Below are 20,677 nucleotides of genomic sequence, written 5' to 3'. Positions count from 1 at the left end.
TTATGGATTTACTGAACCAAAAGCCACGTGCACATCACTGGTTTTATTAGGCACTTCTGGAACTTTCTTAAATGTATCTATTTATCCTTTCAGTTTTCATAACTTCTTGGAGCAATGAGTCATACAATTAAACTGTGTTTATTTGCTTTGTTTGGATATTAAAACTGCTTCCAAATAGTTCAGCTGGGTTCCCCCTTGTTGCTTGAAAAAATACAGAATATCCATTTTCATCTCACCTTTGCCAAAACAGTCAGAGCTGTATTGTTTTCCAGCATACCGCCCCTATATTTTCTACAATATACCTCTTAATTTTTACTATACCCTTTTGTAAGATGGTGCTCCTGCAGACAATATTCAGGAGTGAGCAGTACAAGGATGTTTTACTCTGTAGCAAATGCCATTTTGACTCTCCTTAGTATATCATTTACCTCCAGTTTCCACGGAAATTAATGGTGTGATTCACCTTATGAAACTTTATTCTCTTACTGTTTCTGGTATTTCTTAGTGCACCTTTGTCACATTCTGAATAAAGCTGATCATAGTACAGCTATAACAATGTACTCTTTCTATACAGGAACAGAATAGTCAAGGCAGTTTCTGTGCGGATTAAAGCTGTTATTAAGTTCAACAGGCAACAACCCTATTGTTATTTGCTTCATTTGAACCTTTTTTTAAAATCATGTCTAAACTAGCTACTTTACTGTCCCTGCATAATTTGTATCCTGGAATTACTGTATTCATCCACTGTTTATATTACATCAGGTTTTGGAACCCTCATTAAGATTCTTACTAAAAGCTGGGCACCATAATTGATCCATGCCATATTTTTTGAAAACTATCAGTTATGTAGAAATATTAATGCATTTGAAATTTACAGGGACAATATCTCTTAGGCTACCTGCTCAAATGGAACTCTAATTCTTGATCATAATTTTGAAAATAATTTCTTTCTAACAGATGTCTTTTAGTCCTTGCTACTTATTATACCTCACCTATATTTTAATCCACATTTGTCTTTAGTTTGATGCTTTCATTACTTAATCCCTGAAGAACAGATTATAGCAAAAAATACAGTTCTGTTTCTACCAATGTTCCCTCCATCTTCAGAAAAAAAAAACAAAAAACAACCTCTTAAAAAACCCTTAATAGGAAGGGCCTCCTTTTGCACTTTGGTAATACAAATATTTTGCACCCTAAATCTCTTTCAGAGCACTGGTCAAGAACATAGAAAAGCCAGAATCTAAATATTTCACTGCCGAAGACGGTTTGAGTCCCAATCTTCCACATTTCAGGATGGTGGCTTGGGTGTTCAGGATGTTTTTAATAAAATGAAGGTAGACCTTAGACTACAGAGTGAAATTCAGTATTTTGCATTCTCTTTTTTCTCTTGGGTCAAATTTAATCTCTGGACCATCAGCTCAGAATGTTTTTCTTAATTACTCTCTGTCTTCACAAATTTTGCGTGCTTGGATACATACTTGGCTCACTTCAAAAGAGAATATAATTCTATCACTGGTCAAATGCGTAAGGGAAACATTTGAAAGTTAGGACAGCCAGAAACTGATTTTGTGACCTGATGTGTTGGAGTCTAGGCATAGAACTCCAAAGATATTTCTGCTTTGCCTACATTATTTTTTGACTCTGTTAAATTAATGTCAATGTCTTTGCTGGAAGGCATGTCCCTGTCACATCCATGTTGGAGAAGTCCCAGCCTTCTTTGGAGCACAATAGCCACATTCACACTACATTTTGCAAGAGGATTCTGAGACATATCACTACATACTCCCCAGTTTCACCGACACAGGCACACATACCATATTATAACAGTCTCCTGGCCAATTTTTTAACTCTGTGTGCCTGCTCCAGGCAACAGACATCTTGCTTCAGGACGACTCACATCAACCATAGGACAGCTGTTTAGAACTTAATAGCTTCTTGTCACGTCAGGCATGTTTTGGAGTGGAGTGGTGTGAGGTGCTACTGACATCATAACAAAACACAAAGGATTCAGAGCTGCTTGGGAATTGCACTTTTCTGGGAGCATGCCTGTATCTCCTGTCCAGAGTGAGCCTGTGCAGCCAGGGCACGTATACACAGCAGGGGTACCAGCAGGGCACCTATACTGCAGAGAGACACAAAACAGGCTGGTGAAACAAAAGCTGCCCAGTGCTTCTGTACTCAACGAGTTACTGATTCACTCATTTCATCTACGTGATTCAAGGGACCCTCACTCTCCTCCCTCACCCCATCACTTTCCTTCAAGAGTCACAAGTATTCAGCAATGACAGCAAACGCCACAGTAGGCAGCACCTTAGGTGCACTGCTCACTACCTAGATACACCCCACAGATGCTGAAGACTTTCTTTTCCTAGGATTAGAATCATACAATCATGAAGTGGTTTGGGCTGCAAGGGAATTTTAAAGATAATCTAGTTCCAAATTAGGTTGCTGAAAGTCCCGTGCATTATTAAAGAAATAAAATAAAGACAATGTCTTTTTAAATTAGTAACGAAAATAATTTTAGACCTCTATGCAATTGTTAATAAAATTATTAAAGAAGAAAGCTAAAAACTTGAGTGTTCAAAAAAATGAACTTAGAAAAAAGTAAAATAATAAAAAAATCAAGCACATTCACAATTCTCAGAAACTTTTGTAGACAATCTATACTTTTATGAACTTAAAGCTCAGAGAAACTGGAATTATTAGCACATGTGGAGGGGTTGCAACTAAAAGTAAATCATTCATGCACCATGTGCACACAAATTTTTTTTTTTTAGGTGATGCTTCAGTCTGGTTTTTTTTATTTTACCCTGGGCTATATTTTTGTAAGGTAGGAACCTAACTCCTGGTATAAACTAAGCAGAAGCCCATGGCATTAATTCTAGTGATACCCAGCAAGGCAGGAAATGGCACATTTCCAAGCAGAAACCCTTCTAACATGGCACATACACATTCACCTCACCAGGCTGACCTCGGAGAGGGATATGATTTTTGTCCTTTTAAAAGCCTGACTCTTACCTCCATGATTTTCCTTTTTGCAGGGTATGAGAAAATTCATCCTCTAGAGAGGTATCCATGGTGGGGCTCCTAGTTTACCAGGCATGCAGGGACAAGTTCTGCACCTGGCAGATTGTCCAGTCTCCACTGTGCTGAACAGAGCAGGAAGGGAGCCATGGCCAGGCAGGGAGCCGTAGGATGTTCATCTTCACTGGAAAGCAGAATCTATGGCTGGTAGCTCTATTACAACCTCTTTTTTATTCCCATCTATTCCTTACCCTTGTTAATCTAAGATGACTAAAAAACCTCAAATACAGTCATATATCTCAACCATTACTCAGGGTCAATCTAAATTTTAACTCAATCATCCTGTTTAGCCTATTTAGTTTTTCTCTTTTATTTTTAATGAATGCTATTTTCTTCACTTCTTATTGAAACACTTAAGTTCCCCAAGAGAAATGCAAATATATTCTACTATATATCCTTAGCTTCTTCATAGTCACTCCTGAAGAAAAGAAGAAAAAAAAAAAATCAAAGGCTCTCACTCTTTAGAAGAGAACACCTGAAGCCATTTGACTCAAAAGGAGATTAAGTGCCTTTGTCTGCTTTGTTGGTTTAAGCATTTTGTGGAAAGGAACTTCCATCACCTGTGCAACTTCCTTTAATTTCTTTTCCCACCCAAATAATTTTAAAAAGTAATATCTACTTATATTTAACCTGGATAACCAAAGCCAATCTTCACTTGACATAAAACATAATCTCTTAAAGATACAGATTCAGTTAAACAAAGGCAAAGTGTTTTACCACATAAAGTAAAACAAACCAGTAAGGAAATGTTTAAGTTACATTCACACTATTCTATATATTAATGTATTTTTACTTTCAAGTATTCATTAAGAACTTTTACACTGTCTACAGTCTTAATCCAATTTCATGTCCGGGATTTAGAAAGTTAGATTTTTCTTTTTAGGTTGAACTGTCACTATTTCTTTGCAACTTTCAAAAAAAAATAGTGTACCATCAAACCCTAACTTTTCCCACTTGGAAAATTGGTAGGACTGTAGCAGATACACAATTAATTATCTGTTACATTCAGAGAATGTTCACCAGTACAGGCATGAAATTTTGCAATATTTAAGAAACAGCAGCTGCAGCCTGTGGTTGTTGATGTAGCAGTCTGGACCAAAAGCACACCCTATTATTTTTAGGTGGACAGGGAGGTTGCTGTACACGTGCTCTTAAAAAGCACTACTCTAAACTTGAAAGAGAACCCTTTATGTATTTAAATCCCAAAATAAAAAGAAACATGCTAGTGTACCTGGAAGGCTTTACACACACTACACACCTTTCTCTCTTTCTTTCCCCTTCTCAAAAGGAAAGAGTTAAGCTTTGCAGCATGCTCTGAACAAATTATCTGAGTTATTTCAGATTAAAAAAGAATGGTGTTCAAAGTCTCAAAAACCAACAGTAAAACAATAAAAACAGGGGAAAAATAACCTCAGCACCTTGTCAGTAGCTATTACCCTGGTTACACAAGAATTCCTATTTCCTATGGAAATTCTAATAGTGTTTTGAAATCTACCCAATCGTACACATAGTCCAGCTATAAGAAAAGGTAATCTGTATGTAGTTTCAGGGCAGCTAAGTTTCATAGGTTTTAAAGATAGTAAGGAAAATAAATAAATAAAAAGTAATATATCTAAAACCAAAAAATTTTAAAACCCTCTTTCAATATCAGTAGTGTCTCCTGTTATTTGACTGATTGCTTCTGTTCGTTAGATGTTTTTGTTTTGGCTATTAGCTTATGTGTCCCAGCACTCAGAAAAAGCCTCTTCCCCTTTTAATAGCCCAGAAACTGAAGTTCAATGGGAAAGAATATTCTGTTGTCACCTCTCAGATTAGAATGTCAATCCACATTCTCGAGTTTCCACATAATAAAGACTTTTATTTATATAAAAGCAATAAGATGCAGAACAACTTTACAACTCCTACAAAAGTGAAGTATAAGCAAAAACATCAATTATGACTTGTACTCATAACTTTACAAAAGCATTTATCAGTCACACTGACTGCATAACTGCAGTTATAACAATCTCTTGCAAATATATGAAGCCTACTACATATTGCAATATTTTACGTTGCCATCAGCATAAATCCACGTGACTCATTACCTTTTTCTAAAGGTATCTTCTAAACACCAGAATATAGATACCAACAGAAAAGACAGATGTGTTAAAAATATTACCAACAAATTTTAAAATTATTAGAAAGATACATTATTTACTGTGTTATTCCATGCCTCCTACTGCTGCAACTATATTGCTGTTTAAAAATGGAAAAGTTTTTAAACCTTAATTCAAACAGTTGATTTCTTTTATTGGATTGTGCTGTGTTGGCTGCATTTGTAGAATCCAAACTACTGAGCCATCTGCACCACAACTGCTTTCCAAGCTTTATCTTTGTCAAAATCCTTTAAGGTATTATTGGAAACCTAAAAGTAAACAAATTTCAGACAAATACAAACATGAAAAAGTGTTTTGATTAAAAACTGAAGTTCAAGAAAATAAGTATCTGAGAGAAGCTAGCAGAATGCAAATGTGAACAGTTACAGCCAGAGTTATTAAAAATATCCTATACATTTATGAATTGTATAGTTTTGTATATTATAGAGTTTATATTTAGGATTAAAATATAACAGTATTTATTAAGTATTATATAACACTTGAAACATTTAGGTCTAAGAAACTTGGTCAAATTCCTATTTTAAACATGTTACTTAAGACATTTTCTCTAAAATATGACTGAAAGCCTTTGCACCTAAACCTTTAACCCCAAACCCAAAAGCAGCTCCCTGTGGTGCAACTGAAGCAAGACTTACACAAGCAAAGTAAGGCCTTGCCTAAGAACACAGACTTCCAAGAATCCAAAGGGATTTACAACTTCACCTATAACATTATTCTTGGTTTTAAATACTAAAAGGTAAGCAAAAAAAGTGTTGCTTTTGCGGAGAAAGTGCTCTGTTTAGCATTTAACTCACACCTTATTTCTCAGTGACTCACAAACCAGGAATACTTTTGTAAATAATCCCCAGCAGAGATGTGTTTAGCCATGCCATAGCCCATGCTCCAAAAAGTGACTTGCAGCAGTGGAAGTGCTGCTGTGCTTCATCTTTTATACAGAACCTAAGTCTCAGGACAGATCCAGCAAATAAGCAACCTACACCAAATATCCTCAGCAGCCTGAGGGGACATAATTCCTAAGCTTCCACTTTCCATTAGCAGCTGTTTACTGACTTGACTGATTTCAGTCTCTGCTCCCAGCGCTTTCTATCCAGTGCTGGACTGAATCTAGCACTGTCTTTCTAGTGCAGTAAACATGAGTTACTCTCTTAGAGTCTTTAAGGATACAGAGTCTAGCTCTGTACAGCAGAAGAAAGCCTAAGCAGTACAGTTCTGTGCCCTATGTCATGCCCGGTTATCATCTAACCATGAAACTCTTATCTCTGGATTACAAATTTTAATTTCATAGAACAGCTTTTAATTGTAGTCTGAATTAAAATCAGAAATTAAGACCACAAAACATTACCAAAAAAGAGTATTTTAAAATAGATATTTTCAAATTTTCTAGTGGGTATAAATACAAACCTCTGTTGTTCTGTATTCCTGTTTTTTAACCTGTGATGGTGTCCATGCTGAATCTTGTAGTTTCATTTTTGTCTTGTAATTCACACACTGTATTACAGTTCCAATAGTAAGGCACGCCTGAATTAGCAGCATCAACATCAGAAGCAACAGGAGTACATCATAAGATTGCTGAAAATAGACATATGTTATTAACTACTTGAATAATATATTTTATAGTGTTCCCATCTCTATACTTTTAAGATTCCTATCTAGATTTTAAAAATCAAATTATAATTTACAGTTTATTTCAAGCATAAAGTTTCAACTGAAAGTTTAGCACACAAGTTTGCTGAAAGTAGAAGAGATATATAACTTCTGAGAAAATTTTAATTTGCCAAATTATCTTTTCCTCTGGACACAGAAAAGAATTGAGGAAATTATCCTCTAAAATAGTGTCTTACTGCTCGTTCTGACCTAATCAATGCCACAGCTATGCTTGGGCCTGGCCCTGTGCCTTGCTGGCTCGACCTTGCCCTGCTGAGTTCCTGGATGACTTTAGATCTGTCTCAGTACTGTGGACTAACCTGGCAATCACTGAACCATTGATTGAAACTGGCTACTATGGCAGGACCTGCTTTGCTTTACTATTTTTTGGGGTGCTGTAGGACTGCCCTGCTTGCCAATGAAGTTACCATTCTTTTTCTGCCTTGCTGTTACCTCCTGCTCCATGGTACCTCCTGCTCTGTGCAGAGCAGCCCACTCTTGCTGTACCCGGACACAAAGCAGAGTAAGAATGTAAGAAATGCTCTGCAGGGTCATACCAACTGTCTAGACAATGTAGTCATCTGCCTCCAAAGTGTGACAGGAGAAGCTGCTTAAAGAGGGTATGTAAGCTGTGGCCATTCCTGAGTTTCAATAACAGAGTATACTCCTCTTGAGTAAGAACAGGATCACATACTCAGAAGTTGATTTTCCAGTTCCTGAGATATCAGTTTGATAAGCATTTTCTCTCTTTTCTTCTAAATTTACAAGACTACTTAATGACTAGTGGATACTAAAAGTAGACTCTTAATGACATTGGTATAATTCCCCTAAGTGGTTCTTTGAACAACATCAGGGATTGGCACACACTTTGCCTGTAGAGCCCTAGAAAGCTCTTCAGCAATGCACAGGTAACACGTCTCACTGAAATGCTTTAAACTTTGCAAACTTTTTCTTCTCTCTCCAATCCAGCCTTTTGATGAAACCAGGTGCATGCTTACAATCCCAACGATTGGTAAACATCCTAAGAAACAGAAAAATGTACTCTTCAAGGAAAGCTAGATTCATTAATTTAAATACTACAAATTATAAAATCCTCAAGGAGTCTAGCAGACTGTATATTAGTTTTACTGTCTTTAGAATAATATCCTATCTTTTTAAAACTACAATTCCGTGGTGCCAATAGATGTAACATACTTTCAATTATATCATAAGTTAAACAAGAGTTTTTAAGTAATTTCTATAACATGTCATTCAATCTTTATAAAGCAGTACCTTGTCTTCATATATTCCCTAATTTACTATTACCTTGATACTGTAACATATAGAGGTTCATTTTCAATTGCATAAAAACACATACTTTAACGGCAGGTGGATAACTTTTAAAGATGTCAACAACTTGCATGATACTGAAGGATAAGTATGCAGAAGCAGTGAACAACAAAGGAGAGGTAACACTGCTAATGGCAATCAGGACCTCAACCTAAAAAATAAGACAATAAATGTTAAATAATAATCTAAAAACTTAACTCTGGTTTGTGATCTAGGTCTCCTTGAAGCAAGCATAAGAGAAGTGTAAAACTGTGTAAGATTATACATTAAAGACAAATACTAAGAGCCATCCACATTTCATGGAGATAGAGAAGCAAGCTCTGAATAACCTAAGTTTCCTAGCCAAGACACTGTTGGCTTGTAATTCATATTTCATTCAATAAAGATGATGACATTTTTGTTTTATTTTACAAGTGCCTTCCATATTCACATAGAGGAAGCAATGCCCAATCTGGAGAGCTGGTATAGAAGCCACCATTTATTTTTCAATTTATACAAAGTAATGAGAATCAACAACAGATATTGCAGACTCACAACCTAAAAAAATTGTTTGCAAATAAATTCGAATCCCTTGAGGAAAATTTATTGCCATACAACAGCAGCCAAATTTCATTCAAATATCACCCCTACAGAATTATATTCTGACTTCACTTGTGGTTATGCCTCATTACTCACTTAAATATGGTCATATGACTATTAATTAGAACAGATATTTCAAGGAGCCTTAACTACACATCTAGGACATTCAAGGAATAAATACACTCTACTGAATATTATTAGTTCTTGTTGCTAATCACAAAGATGAAGAATTTGTTTAAAATAGGTGCTAGGTCCAGGGCAGCCTGCACACCTAATTTTCTTCTTTCAGAAACCACAACTGATAATGAAAGAAAAAGAGAACCTCATCTCAGGAGTTTGAGAGCAGTTCTTGGTATACCATATGAGGCATGTCATTTTTCTGTAGTAATATCTTTTCCCAAGGAAGCACTACAAAAAATCCAAAAAACTAAACAAAACAAACCCCAACCAACCAACCAACCAACCTCATCAAATTCTTATCAAGAACTCATGAAATTAAGCCTCCAAACGACCTACCAAAGTTCTTTTAAGGGACACCAGCTAACACTCCTGCTACATATTTCTGTCACATTTTGAAGAAGCAGCTAAAAACAAGTGAGCAAACTTGCTTAGTGCCCACTATCAGGCAGACTTTCTTAGCATTATTCCACTCTAATGACAAAATCTAAGAATTTTACACACTTACCAGACATTTACTTGGATATTCAGCAGCTACATGACTTGCAATAGCACTTGGAAAGCACTAAACAAGAGTGTAACAATGTATTTAGTGACTTGAAAATTACAAAAATCATAATTGAATTACAATAATTCCCAATATTCACAACTTTTTTCTTTTGTGAATTCTGAATGCTGAAAAGCTTGTTAATGAACTTTTTCCACTTCATGCAAAGGGATTTTACAAACACATATACATAAACCTAATGGTCATTGTCTTCTTAATCAGTTCCTTCGTGGCAAGCAGGGTGGCACAACATCCCTTATGAGTTCACTGCTCCTGGGTACAGGCTGTTATTAGGGATAAGGGTTACCAGTCACAGTCTCAGACTTTAAAAACTGCTAAAACTGAGAAGTTAAATAAGGTGTCCTAAGAATTCTACCTTGCTAAAACTAAACTCAACTTTTTCTTTCACAGCCTGAAATATTCTAAAACCTATGACTTTTTTTGACAAAACATCTCACTTCTAATACCCTTGTTTTAATACTCATTTCCATTTTAATGAACTGAGGACTCAGAATATATTAGTACACTTTACTGCAGTATTGCAAACCAAAACAGATTAAAAATATTGCATAAATATATTAAGTGTATTGAAATGCTAATTCATTTGCTAATGCAAATTCCAAACAATTCCCAAACAGTATTAGAGACAAATACTACAGTAGGGAGGAGAAAAATGAAAAAAAATAAACATTCAATAAAAGCCATTGTTTTAAAAGAGTAGCTTCTATTTGCACTACTTACAGCAACTAAGATCCAAAAGAATGTCACTGAGAGGTATGGACCTGAGACTAGAACATCCATATTCAAAGCAATTATTCCACCAAATACTGATGAAATTCCAATAATCACCTCAATTACCTAAAACAAGTAAGAGCACACAAATTATTAAAAACGTATTTGAATACAAAATTTCCTACTTGCATACATAAAGGACCTCACTGGCAAGAGTAAAATGCATTTATGCTAATAGCTAGGCACGGAGTCTATGTTTTTCATATTTAAAATATGGCAAAATGTTAGCTAGCTTAAGTGAAAGCAAGATCAGCTTCTTTATGCATATTTATGCTTTCATTTATTGGCAACCCCAAACAATAGTTCAGTTTCCACTACTTATCCTTAAGTCATTAAGTAGTCTCCTTCCCATAATAAAGAGTAGTTATGATTTATCTTGAAATCTTCTCAAAAGAAATATTTTACCATATATCTCTCATTTTTGTCTTTATTCTTTCAGTTCTTAACTACACTGATTTCCTCCTGGCTTTAATCTTAGCACTTAGAAAGATGAAGTAATAAATTGATTCAATGAAACAATGCTTTTCTTACTGAGTATGACTTCAGAATTCGAGCAGGAAAGCTGACATTGCTCAAAACAATGGCGCTGTCATATACAGTATTCTAGAGGGGAATAAAAAATCATGGTAAAAAAATGCAAAGCAATACATTTTTTCTAAAATGTGGTACAACCTGTTACAGATCCTAACAGTGGTATGCAACATCTGGTTGGCCCAGAAGAGATGACAGTGACACATCATGGTATTTTCCAGTGTCAGACCACATCAATTACATTAAAATCAAATTAATTAGTCCCAGATTAGCTGTTCCACAGCCACCATTCAAAAATGAAATATTGTCATCTTGTCTCTCTTTTCCATCTTCAAAGAATATACTTTCTTCCTGAGCCTTCAGATTTTACAGATGTGGATCAGCAGGAGACAAAGGAGGACAGGGCACTACACAACTTTATCAATCAATATTTCCAAAATTTTATCAATAGCCTCAAATCCTGAAGCCAAGATTCATGCAGATACCACCAAACTGGTATACAAGACAAATACTTTCTCTACATCAGGCTTCAAAAAGGTATTGCTTGCATACATACAAGTTATAGTACTCTAATGTTTCATATAACAAGTTTCATTCTACAAAACAGAAATAAAACATTTGCCATGCCCATTCATAAGATATTCAAAGAACTGTGTGCTCTATCATTTTCAACAGGTAATTTTGCAGAGAGGTCACTGCACTTTTAAAAGATAGAAGCAGCAATAACTGTTTAGTATAGTAATTTTATTTATAGTTTAAATATAGTTTTAGCATGCAAAGTTATATACTGGCATTGACAATAAATTGTCAGCATATTCAATATAGGAAAATGAAGTATTTTTTAACATGCACAATCCTTAAGGATACCTACTTTCTTTCTTGTACAGCAGTCTTCAGTAGACCTAGCTGAAATGATCACAGTAGTTGCCATGAAGATTTCCAGCAGAATAAGTAGAATCAAGTTGAAATTTATCTGTCAGTAAAATCCCAGACATAAATGAGTTATGTCTTCCATATTAAAAATAAAGGAAGGAACTGAGTCTAGCATGATTAGGCAGGCTGTCTAGTGTCTGTCAGATTTAGACACATCTACTAATTACATACTTTGTTAACTATTTTCTTGGCTCTTGACAAACTTCAAGAACAACATAATACTCAGAACACCTAACCTAAGAAAGAAGCATTTATTTCATTTATGGAAATATTCTGCCTGAAGATTTTATCACTGTCTTCCAGAAGAGGAGCTTATGATAAGGGAGCTTTTGCTGGGTACGTTTGCTTTTTGCAGGCCCTTCTATGTGAAACCAGAAGACTGCAGAAACTAATGGAAGATTCTCAGAGGAAGGAGGGCCACAGGTCGCAACTCCTAGGTTGCAATCCCAGATGGTGTGCTACTATATTGGATGCAGAATGAAAACACAAACCAAAGAACTGCACCAAGGATCCCAGTTCTGTGTCCGGCTTAATGCTGGTAAAGCATTCACAGACACTCTTCATGGGTTCATGAGTCTCACAGACTACACTGTTGTGCAAAACCATGAATGCTGCCATTGCTCGTATTCAAGAGACAAATAAGTGAATGCAATGAGTACTTAATATTGTTCTTTTGATACTTATTATTCTCATGAAAAAAGGTAGATATCTATACTACATGGACTGAATCATTCATTTGAGACACACAAGTTAGGTAGAGTGGATTTCCATTTCTTTTCTTCAAAAGCACCATGTTTTTCCATCGGCAGCCCAAGAAAACATCTGGTAGTCAGTCACGCCATTGGGGCAAAGTACCAAAAATCTAGGAAGAACTGACTCCATTCCAAACCTAATAATTACAGCAAACCATTGTTCAACAGCTTAGAACAGAATTATATTGTTTCCTCATGTTAGACCTGCATTGTTTATGATGAAATCTCGGTCTTTCTCTGACACTCTGACACATATCTTGCAGCACATGTCTTTTGAAAAAAGTAGTAAGTGGCAGATTTAGGAGGCTTTTTTGGACACTGAAATTCACTTTCTCTTAGGAAACAGTAATTGGAAATGTGGTTTGCTGTACCCAACAGACTGAACAGTTGTACTAACTTCACAAACAGCAAAAAATGTCATTGTGGTAAACTTCGAGAAAATGCGCTACAATGAAGAATACAGGAATTGTTAGGCAAAAGAAGAGGTTTCAAATGTGTGGTCTGCAGAACAATTTAATCCAGATTATAAATTCCCATGATTTAGACATGTTTTGACATAGCGCTAATACTGATGTGAGCTGGCAAGGCCACAGGTCACCCTTGGCAGTGCAGTGCCAAGTAGATGCACAAGTTTGAGTCCAGAAGCACTGTAACTAAACTGATGGACTATCTCCCTTAGTCCTAGGTTAAAAGAAGTAAATAACAAAAAGTGGAAAAGTAACAATAAATAAATTAGATTCTAGTGAATATTATTGCAGGTAACTAATATTGGGCAAAAAGAAATGTAAAATTACTGCTGTATTATCTCTCCTCACAGACCAAGCAGGAATACTGGGATATTGGCAGCAAAGTAATGACATCTGATCTCCAGCCACCTAATGTGCCACCCCGCCTTGTTTTTTAACAAAGATAAATGTATCACTGTTAGTAATTTTTTTAGTAACTTACATTTATAGCTGATGGATTGAGGACAAGTTTGCATCCAAACCAAATTAAACACGTTGTTGTAACAGCAAATGTAGAGACAAATAGAATCTGAAAATTTGGTATCTGAAAAACAGTTTCAGAATGGGTTTCTTTCTTATTTTAAACATGGGGGGAATATGAACACACACACAAATAGATAGATATAGATGATAGATACAGATATAGATAGATACATACAATTGACAATAAAGTTTCAAACTTACCACATTAATTTTATTCCTTGCTATAGCAAAGCTCACAACTGCTGAAGGAATACACTGGGAAAATTAAAAGAGAAGACTAGTGGGATCTTCTGCACAGTAAATTTTATATATACTTCTATAAATGTATTTCATGTGTCTGAATTCATATTTCAGTACACTTAGACAAACAGATCAGAAACTGAAGAAAATGCGTCACTTGACTGAGCTCATTAATCACAATCAGTGTCTGAGGATTACAGGAAGTTTAAATGTAACTGCCATATCCCTCAGTTTTGACTAACTACCCAGCATAATGTGATGAGTAAAAGAAAGAAAGTCTTTCATGAGGTATTTCACACCTTTGTTAGTTTAAATTAACTCTAGAATGCCTGAGATCCTTGAGCAGGAGAAAACAGTGCTACTCCCAAGCAGCCTGCACATTCTTTAAACAGACATCACCCTGTAAAATTTGCCCAGTCTCAAAATAGCTCCGAAGAACCTTTTGAAAATCTGCTGAGCCAAAGTACACTTGGAGAATTGTGCCTGGAATGTCCACTCTGTTCACTGGGAACTATGTTTCCCTACTTGAGGACAAAGATAAATGGAAAAGTCATGCACAAATGAAAAGTCTCACAAAGTAACTTCCCCATCCATTAGCTGTTACTCACCACAAGGGACATGGCTCCATTATAGATCCAACTCTATTTTACACACAACTCTATATTACACTTTTATTAAAATCATAATAAAAGTGTTCTTATGTTAATCATAATCAATCATGCAATAAATGGCATATTTCTAATTCTCTTCCTACAGATCTGAACATTGATAGCTTAACAATGAAACACTATAAACAGATTAATACTGATATGTAGAATTCTTGGCAGCACTCCCTTAACACCTAAATGGCCTTTACTGAACACAATTAAAACATCCTTTTGTGTCCTGGATACATAACAGTCTCTAGAACACTACAGGACTATGCTTAGGCAACTGAATCCAATTACTAGTCCAGATGATGAAAGTCCAGAGAACAATTCAGCTTCAGGCTGAATTATGGCTGGCTCCATATTTCTCTAGGCTCTTCTGACTGCACTGACGTCATCATCTGCAGCAGGAGCTCTAACACATTCCTCACATACAGACACCAAACATACACACCTTCAAATCCAATGTGATAACATTCTGTATCCAAAAATCTACCAGGTCTTTGGAAATTTTTAAACGTGAAGTTTAGAGTCAAGATCAGTGTCAGAGAAAGAGACATCTCAGTCACTAACACTAACAGAGAATAAGGTATCTGTGAAGATACTGACTTCAAAAACTCCAATTTAACACCTTTAGTGGAAACCCAAGTGATAACTCATTCACAAAGCAGCTCCTGGGACTTGTTTGTTTCAAGTAAAGCATTAGTCTTGGACCTAACTTAGAAACAAATACGTAAGTCAAGTTGAGAAAATAAAAATGACTGAATACTGCCATAAACAAAGCAAGTATGTGAAACTTATCTTAATATCTAAAGCACAAATTAAGTATATATATAAAACAGTAAACATGTATGCACCCCTAAAAATATAGTCAAAAAATACTGGGCTCTGGAAAATGTCAGCCATCTTTAATACATACTTCACTAATAAAATAATAATATTCAAGAGAACTTTAGTCTGCTTCAGTACTTGGATATTATGGCAAAATAAACTGAAAAATTAATACTTTGAGATATAATCTGAAATACATTTTGATAGCATATAGCCTTAAAACTTCCCAAATACATAGCAATGATTTTTTTTTTTAAATCAAGCACAGAAAAACTTCTCAGCAGATTAATATTGCATGCCAATGGTGAGCTGATTAACAAAAATGGTAATACAGACCCACTTGTCTTTATGACAACTGTTATTCCTTTAACCATGCAACGAAAATCCATTTAATGAACTGTTAAATAGAGATAAATCTTCCACGAAGAAAATCAGCAGTAGAAAAAGACAGAATAAAAGACATAAACCCGTAAAAATTATTTACTATTGCATTTGCTGTCAAACAGCCACAGCAAATAATTAAGAATGCTTACTGAACCTGCTGCACAACGTAAATAATCCATTTCAGATGGAAAAATATTTCCCAGATATAGTGAAAATCCAGAAGTAATAAGAAGGCAAGTCTGCAAAGCAACAAATAAAATAAATTTATATGAATAAAACTGTTTTTTAAAAAACAACTAGTCAGACACAAATCAATCAGTAATCATTCCCTTTCAAATTAAGCTACTTTTAAAAATGCAGTTTTTGTGTGAATAAATTTGAAGAAAAATATCAAAATATGCTGACCTCTGAAGATGTTTTGCTGGTTACAAAGATCTAATAATGAACAATGTTCATGTTTAAATCAAGCATTTTGTCCTGACCTGGCAAATACCTCAATAAAATACTCAAAAAGTAACTGCAGTGTTTAGTGGTAAAAATGTTTCAGAAACCTCAGCTATGTCTCTAGTTTGCATTATCTGCTTGACTCCACCAACATTCATTATGCATATGGGTAGCTGGGCAATTGCCAACTAGAACACAGTTAAACAGCAGTAAAAATAGTATTGGGGTACATTAATGAAGTTTCTTCCACTAGATTCCTGCATCCCTTCAAATTCTCTTTCTGCTTTCATTCAGTGGCACATCCAAAAATGCTCAACTGTTCCTCTTCCCTTAGTAAGTCTCCTCTTAATTTCATAACTATGACAGTTACAGCTCTGCAATAAGCAATTAGTGTCTTCTACGAACATTATTTTGTTTTTCATTGTCATTCCTCTGAGTAGGCATTTCTTTGAAGGAATTGGGAAGATAAGAGACAGAATGGCTCTTTTGTTTTATTTGGGCATTTTTTTCATGTTAGAAAATTATTGGGGATCTTTAAAAAGTCCTTGTCAAAAAAAGACAGAAAATAAGGATAGTGTATGCGCATGTATAAACACACACATAGAGAATTTTGGCAGACTGGAAGAACAGTCTATGGGGACTACAAGTTGAAATTGTGCTTGAGGCCCATCAAATTGGTTCTGCATAAAACCAGCCCATCAGTCACTTTGATGTTGCTCTACAGTTTGCAACTGCTCCCTGAAGTAGACGGTTCTGTTCGCTATGACTTGTGTTGCTCAGCATACAGCATACCTTCTTTTCTGGACACTGTCTTTCAGAAGGGTTGATAGAGATTAAACACGTGGGAGAAAAATCTAATTGGAATATAATCTAACATTTTATTAATAAAACTGTATTTTCATTTTTCCATGGAATTAATTCTTCTTGATAATATAACTTCAGCAAATGATCATTAAACATTATTATCTCCAAAAATTTACAACTACTCAGTAAATTATAGACAGTTGTCCTTTTGGACAATTTAGTTTGAGAAAATTTAATGCAAAGAAAGCCAACCCTTCTTTTGCTCTCTTTTCATGTGGCAGTACATCTGAAAGGAAATCCAAGCCTTGCAGTTTGTCAGAAAGGAAAAAATGCTCAGCTGTTTCTACAAAAATAAGGCAATACTTTTCTTCACTGTGCAAAAACAAGCAATTACCATATTAACAGTGAGACAATCTTAGCTCTTTTCCAAACACATGAGCTGGCAGAAAAAGAAAAGATCGAATTCTTATTACTATAATGAAGTTTAATTAATTTGGCTCAGAATATGGAGAAGCATATGATGTATATGCAAGATGAGTATCCTGTGATTCTAGCAGTGACACAAAAATTCAGATCACTGTGTTGTTTGTGTAAGAAACGCAAGTATATACCCACTACATTAATGATTATACCAAATACTTATGTGGCTATTGAACCTTGATAGACGAATGTGGCAATCAAGTACCACATATATTTTTAATGCTAACATGCTATCATGGCAGCTATAGTACATGTACCAGTTAGAAATATTTTTTAAATATTTAAATAATTTAAATATTTTTAAAATAATGCATATGGTCTGCATACCTTATATACTCTACCAAAAGGCACTGCTTATACATACACATGGGCTGATATTTACTACCACTACACTTATTCTCTGCTTATATGATTAATATTAGCGATAAAAGTAAGCCTTCATGTATCATATCTGGTTAGTAAACAAATAGACAAAGAATATCAGTAGTCAATGAACTGCTACATTCCAAATTTGCTACATATGTTTCTATTTTTACAAAGATTTATTTTCAATACAATCAGTGATGAAATTTTTAGTCTTCAAATGATGCCAAAAAGAACAGTTTACTGGGCCCTAAGGCCTTATCTGTATTTTTATATTTGCTATCATTTAAAGTACTTACTCCCATCAGCAAAGAAAATATCCATGTTTTGTAACTAAAGCAAGGATGCAGCCTCTTTGTCAGCTGAAGGTCACTGGATTTGATATCTGGTATATAATTTCCATTCTCTTGTTTTCCCCGCTCCAAAGTTGGCATCCTGTCATAGCTAAATTCTTCTCTGTAACCTTCTTCCCTGGTCATAACACTTCACAAAGGCAATTAAATAGTAATAATGCATATTACAAAGAAAGAGAAAAAAATACCATTTAGATCCTTCACATACTCAGATCAGTGCTCAACTAGGTTTTTTGTGCATTCAAGACAAAATAAATAAAAGCAATATTTAGCTACTGGATGTATTTACATTTCAAAATATGTAAGCTTTCTAACAACTTACTTGCACACCTTAACTAAATTACATCCTACAGCCACAGTTCATAATAAAATAGTATAAATCCCAACAAATTGAAAGTTTGTGTATCTATGATACCTCACTAAATTTTTATTTCAAAAATCTAAGAACCAGTTTTAGAGGTGTCTAGTTAGTACATCTCTATAACAAAAGCTTTTTTCTTTTTCAACTTTAGGACAGTAAAAATAATCAAATAGGTTTCAATATAAATTCCATTTGATTCCAACACTTTTATCAGCTATCTAAAATTACAGACTTCCCTATGAGTCCCATGAACACACATACTCACAATAACTCAGCTACAGCAAACTGTTTCTCATTTACCCAATATCAACCATTTCTCTTGCTCACTTCATCCTTTTTTGTTCACCTCACTGCTTGCCAATCTGTCAAAATACCATGAGGAGTATCTTGTATTAGAATTAAGTTACTGCAGATTTTTCAACAGTTAAAAACCTTCGTGCTTACCTTCCACTGAAAAGTTAACTGTTAGTTTAAAACAGCCCTGTGAACACAGCTGCCTGTACACTTTGTGATATTCTCACCGTTCAGTGAGTCATGCCGGCTTTGAAAAGTTCTCCCTTACACTTTGGCTTTCAACAACATCTATTCAGATATGGAACAAAAGCACAGCAAGAACTTCAGTTAAGCCAGGGAACAGGAAAATGCCTCCTGAATTTTAATTAACAGAACACACTAGAAAATGACTGTACTACATCTCATAGGGCTGCTTCCAAATCAGACCAATAAATTAAAAGTTTCATGTCTTTTTTTTATTTGAGTACTACCCCTTACTTAGCATCTTAAATAAAAGCTTCCTCACAGTTTACCACTTTGAGCTATCATAATAGCCAGTGGTCACAATATCTAAACAAACGAGCTCTTTTTTCAAAAGAGCAAAATGTACTAACAATGTAATAGTCTCCTAGAAACAACTACAGATACAAGTTCAAGTATTACAGTATCTCAACAGGACGGGAAGCTCAAAAGTTAGAGGTTAGAAATCTATCGAGATTATTATTTTCACTGTAGAACACCTCTTTGTCTCTTTCCACTAGCCTTAGCCTTCTGGAGTGTTCAGATAAACCCTGCACATTTCCATCATGCTATCATTTGTACTTATAAAACACCCAAATGACTAAACAACATATTTTAAATCTAGCAGGCAGCAGTGACATGCAATGGCCAGCGTACATTGGAACCAGTCCTCCTGCTTATTAAGCAATGAAAAGGGGGGAAAAAAGGACGTTTTTATCTTGAAGATGTTGGCACCTTGACAGCTACAGCAATGACAGGGTCTTTTGTCTAAACTTTAAACACTCTTGTAACCAAGACACAATTAAATCTTCAGTATTCTGAAGGGCATCACCTTCAAAGTATGCTAGAAAAACTTTTGAGCAGCACAACTTCTCAGTTTGTACAGACTGTAGATTTTCCTTTTTTCGTAATGTCAGCCAATACTGAAAAAATATTAAAATGTTACAGTTGTTTTAATAGATTTAAACAGGGGAATTAATAAACCATACACAGCAATAGGCATATCTGCAAACTGTGCTAGAAAAGAGGAAAAAAAGATTGTACAGTCAAGCAGAACTGTCTGAAGTAATTAAGCCCTACTGTTCCTCTGCTCATGGAAGAAACACTGCACAACTATTTCCATTATCTGTAACTTTCCAAAGACCATGGTTTAATGGAAAATGGGTATTGTTTACTTGACAGCTTTTTCAGTGAATACAAGGTACTGAGTGACACAAATTACCATAGACACAAAACACAACCATATTTTAACCCTTTTGATCAGTTTAGGGAGAAGGTTTGTAGGGGATTTTTGGTTTTGTTTTTTTTTTTACACAAAATTGGTGAGATATTCAGGTATTTACTTGATCTTATCTCTTTGAATAAAAAGAATTTATAAAGTCCTGCACCACTGACCAGAGCAGGGTTCAAACCCTCAAACAATTTGTTCGCAGTTCCAAGTGTTTCAGCCAGTACTGTACCTGAAAGTTCCCTCTCTCAAGAATGGTATTACCGTGTTTTCTCAGGTTATAGTGAAATTGCTCCTACACCCTTTCCTGTGCACTTCTCAGAATTTCCCATTTCCCTTTTGCACAGAGGTTCATTGCATAATTACTGTATCCTCTGCACTTCGCATCAGTATCAACAAAAAAACACATAAACTTCAAAGTTCAGTTTCTACTCTAAAATTTTTCTGGAGCCCTTATATTAAGCTGCCTTCATCTCATATTCCTGATTCCAGAAAAAAGTCTCTTTTTCTTGTGCA

At 35.2% G+C, this 20,677-nt stretch overlaps 1 protein-coding gene across 5 annotated transcripts; it reads right to left on the bottom strand.

Annotated features, from left to right (window-relative positions):
* Positions 1 to 4,921: 4,921 nt before the first annotated feature.
* On the bottom strand, positions 4,922 to 19,004 carry MLC1 (modulator of VRAC current 1). 5 transcript variants are annotated; one of them, XM_014877721.2, is made up of 12 exons: positions 18,865 to 19,004; positions 18,006 to 18,189; positions 15,765 to 15,854; positions 13,715 to 13,768; positions 13,473 to 13,574; positions 11,711 to 11,812; positions 10,840 to 10,911; positions 10,258 to 10,374; positions 9,478 to 9,534; positions 8,242 to 8,364; positions 6,642 to 6,809; positions 4,922 to 5,488 (listed from the first exon to the last, which is right to left on the bottom strand). In XM_014877721.2, exons 2-12 carry the CDS (start codon positions 18,183 to 18,185, stop codon positions 5,414 to 5,416), a joined length of 1,140 nt encoding a protein of 379 aa, XP_014733207.1. In that variant the 5' UTR covers positions 18,186 to 18,189; positions 18,865 to 19,004; the 3' UTR covers positions 4,922 to 5,413. The 5 variants fall into 5 exon arrangements, with proteins under 5 accessions (XP_014733207.1, XP_088021895.1, XP_088021896.1 ...); XM_088165769.1 differs by lacking the exon at positions 18,865 to 19,004 and adding an exon at positions 18,721 to 18,788; XM_088165770.1 differs by lacking the exon at positions 18,865 to 19,004 and adding an exon at positions 18,686 to 18,774.
* Between the last annotated feature and the right edge of the window lie 1,673 nt (positions 19,005 to 20,677).

This window comes from Sturnus vulgaris, chromosome 5, assembly GCF_052056855.1.
Source record: "Sturnus vulgaris isolate bStuVul1 chromosome 5, bStuVul1.hap1, whole genome shotgun sequence".
Classification (NCBI taxonomy): domain Eukaryota; kingdom Metazoa; phylum Chordata; class Aves; order Passeriformes; family Sturnidae; genus Sturnus; species Sturnus vulgaris.
Note: the sequence above shows the minus strand (reverse complement) of the source record. Positions and strands in the feature narration are given on the sequence as shown.

Bases quoted from the DNA above. Each gene is read 5' to 3' on its own strand.
- MLC1 (XM_088165769.1), bottom strand. The intron at 10,375-10,839 runs GTAAGAAAAGCA...TACTTGTTTTAG, and splicing joins GAATTCTGAAGTCATACTCA to GTAATTGAGGTGATTATTGG. The intron at 9,535-10,257 runs GTAAGTAGTGCA...ACTCTTGTTTAG, and splicing joins TCTTTTGGATCTTAGTTGCT to TGCTTTCCAAGTGCTATTGC.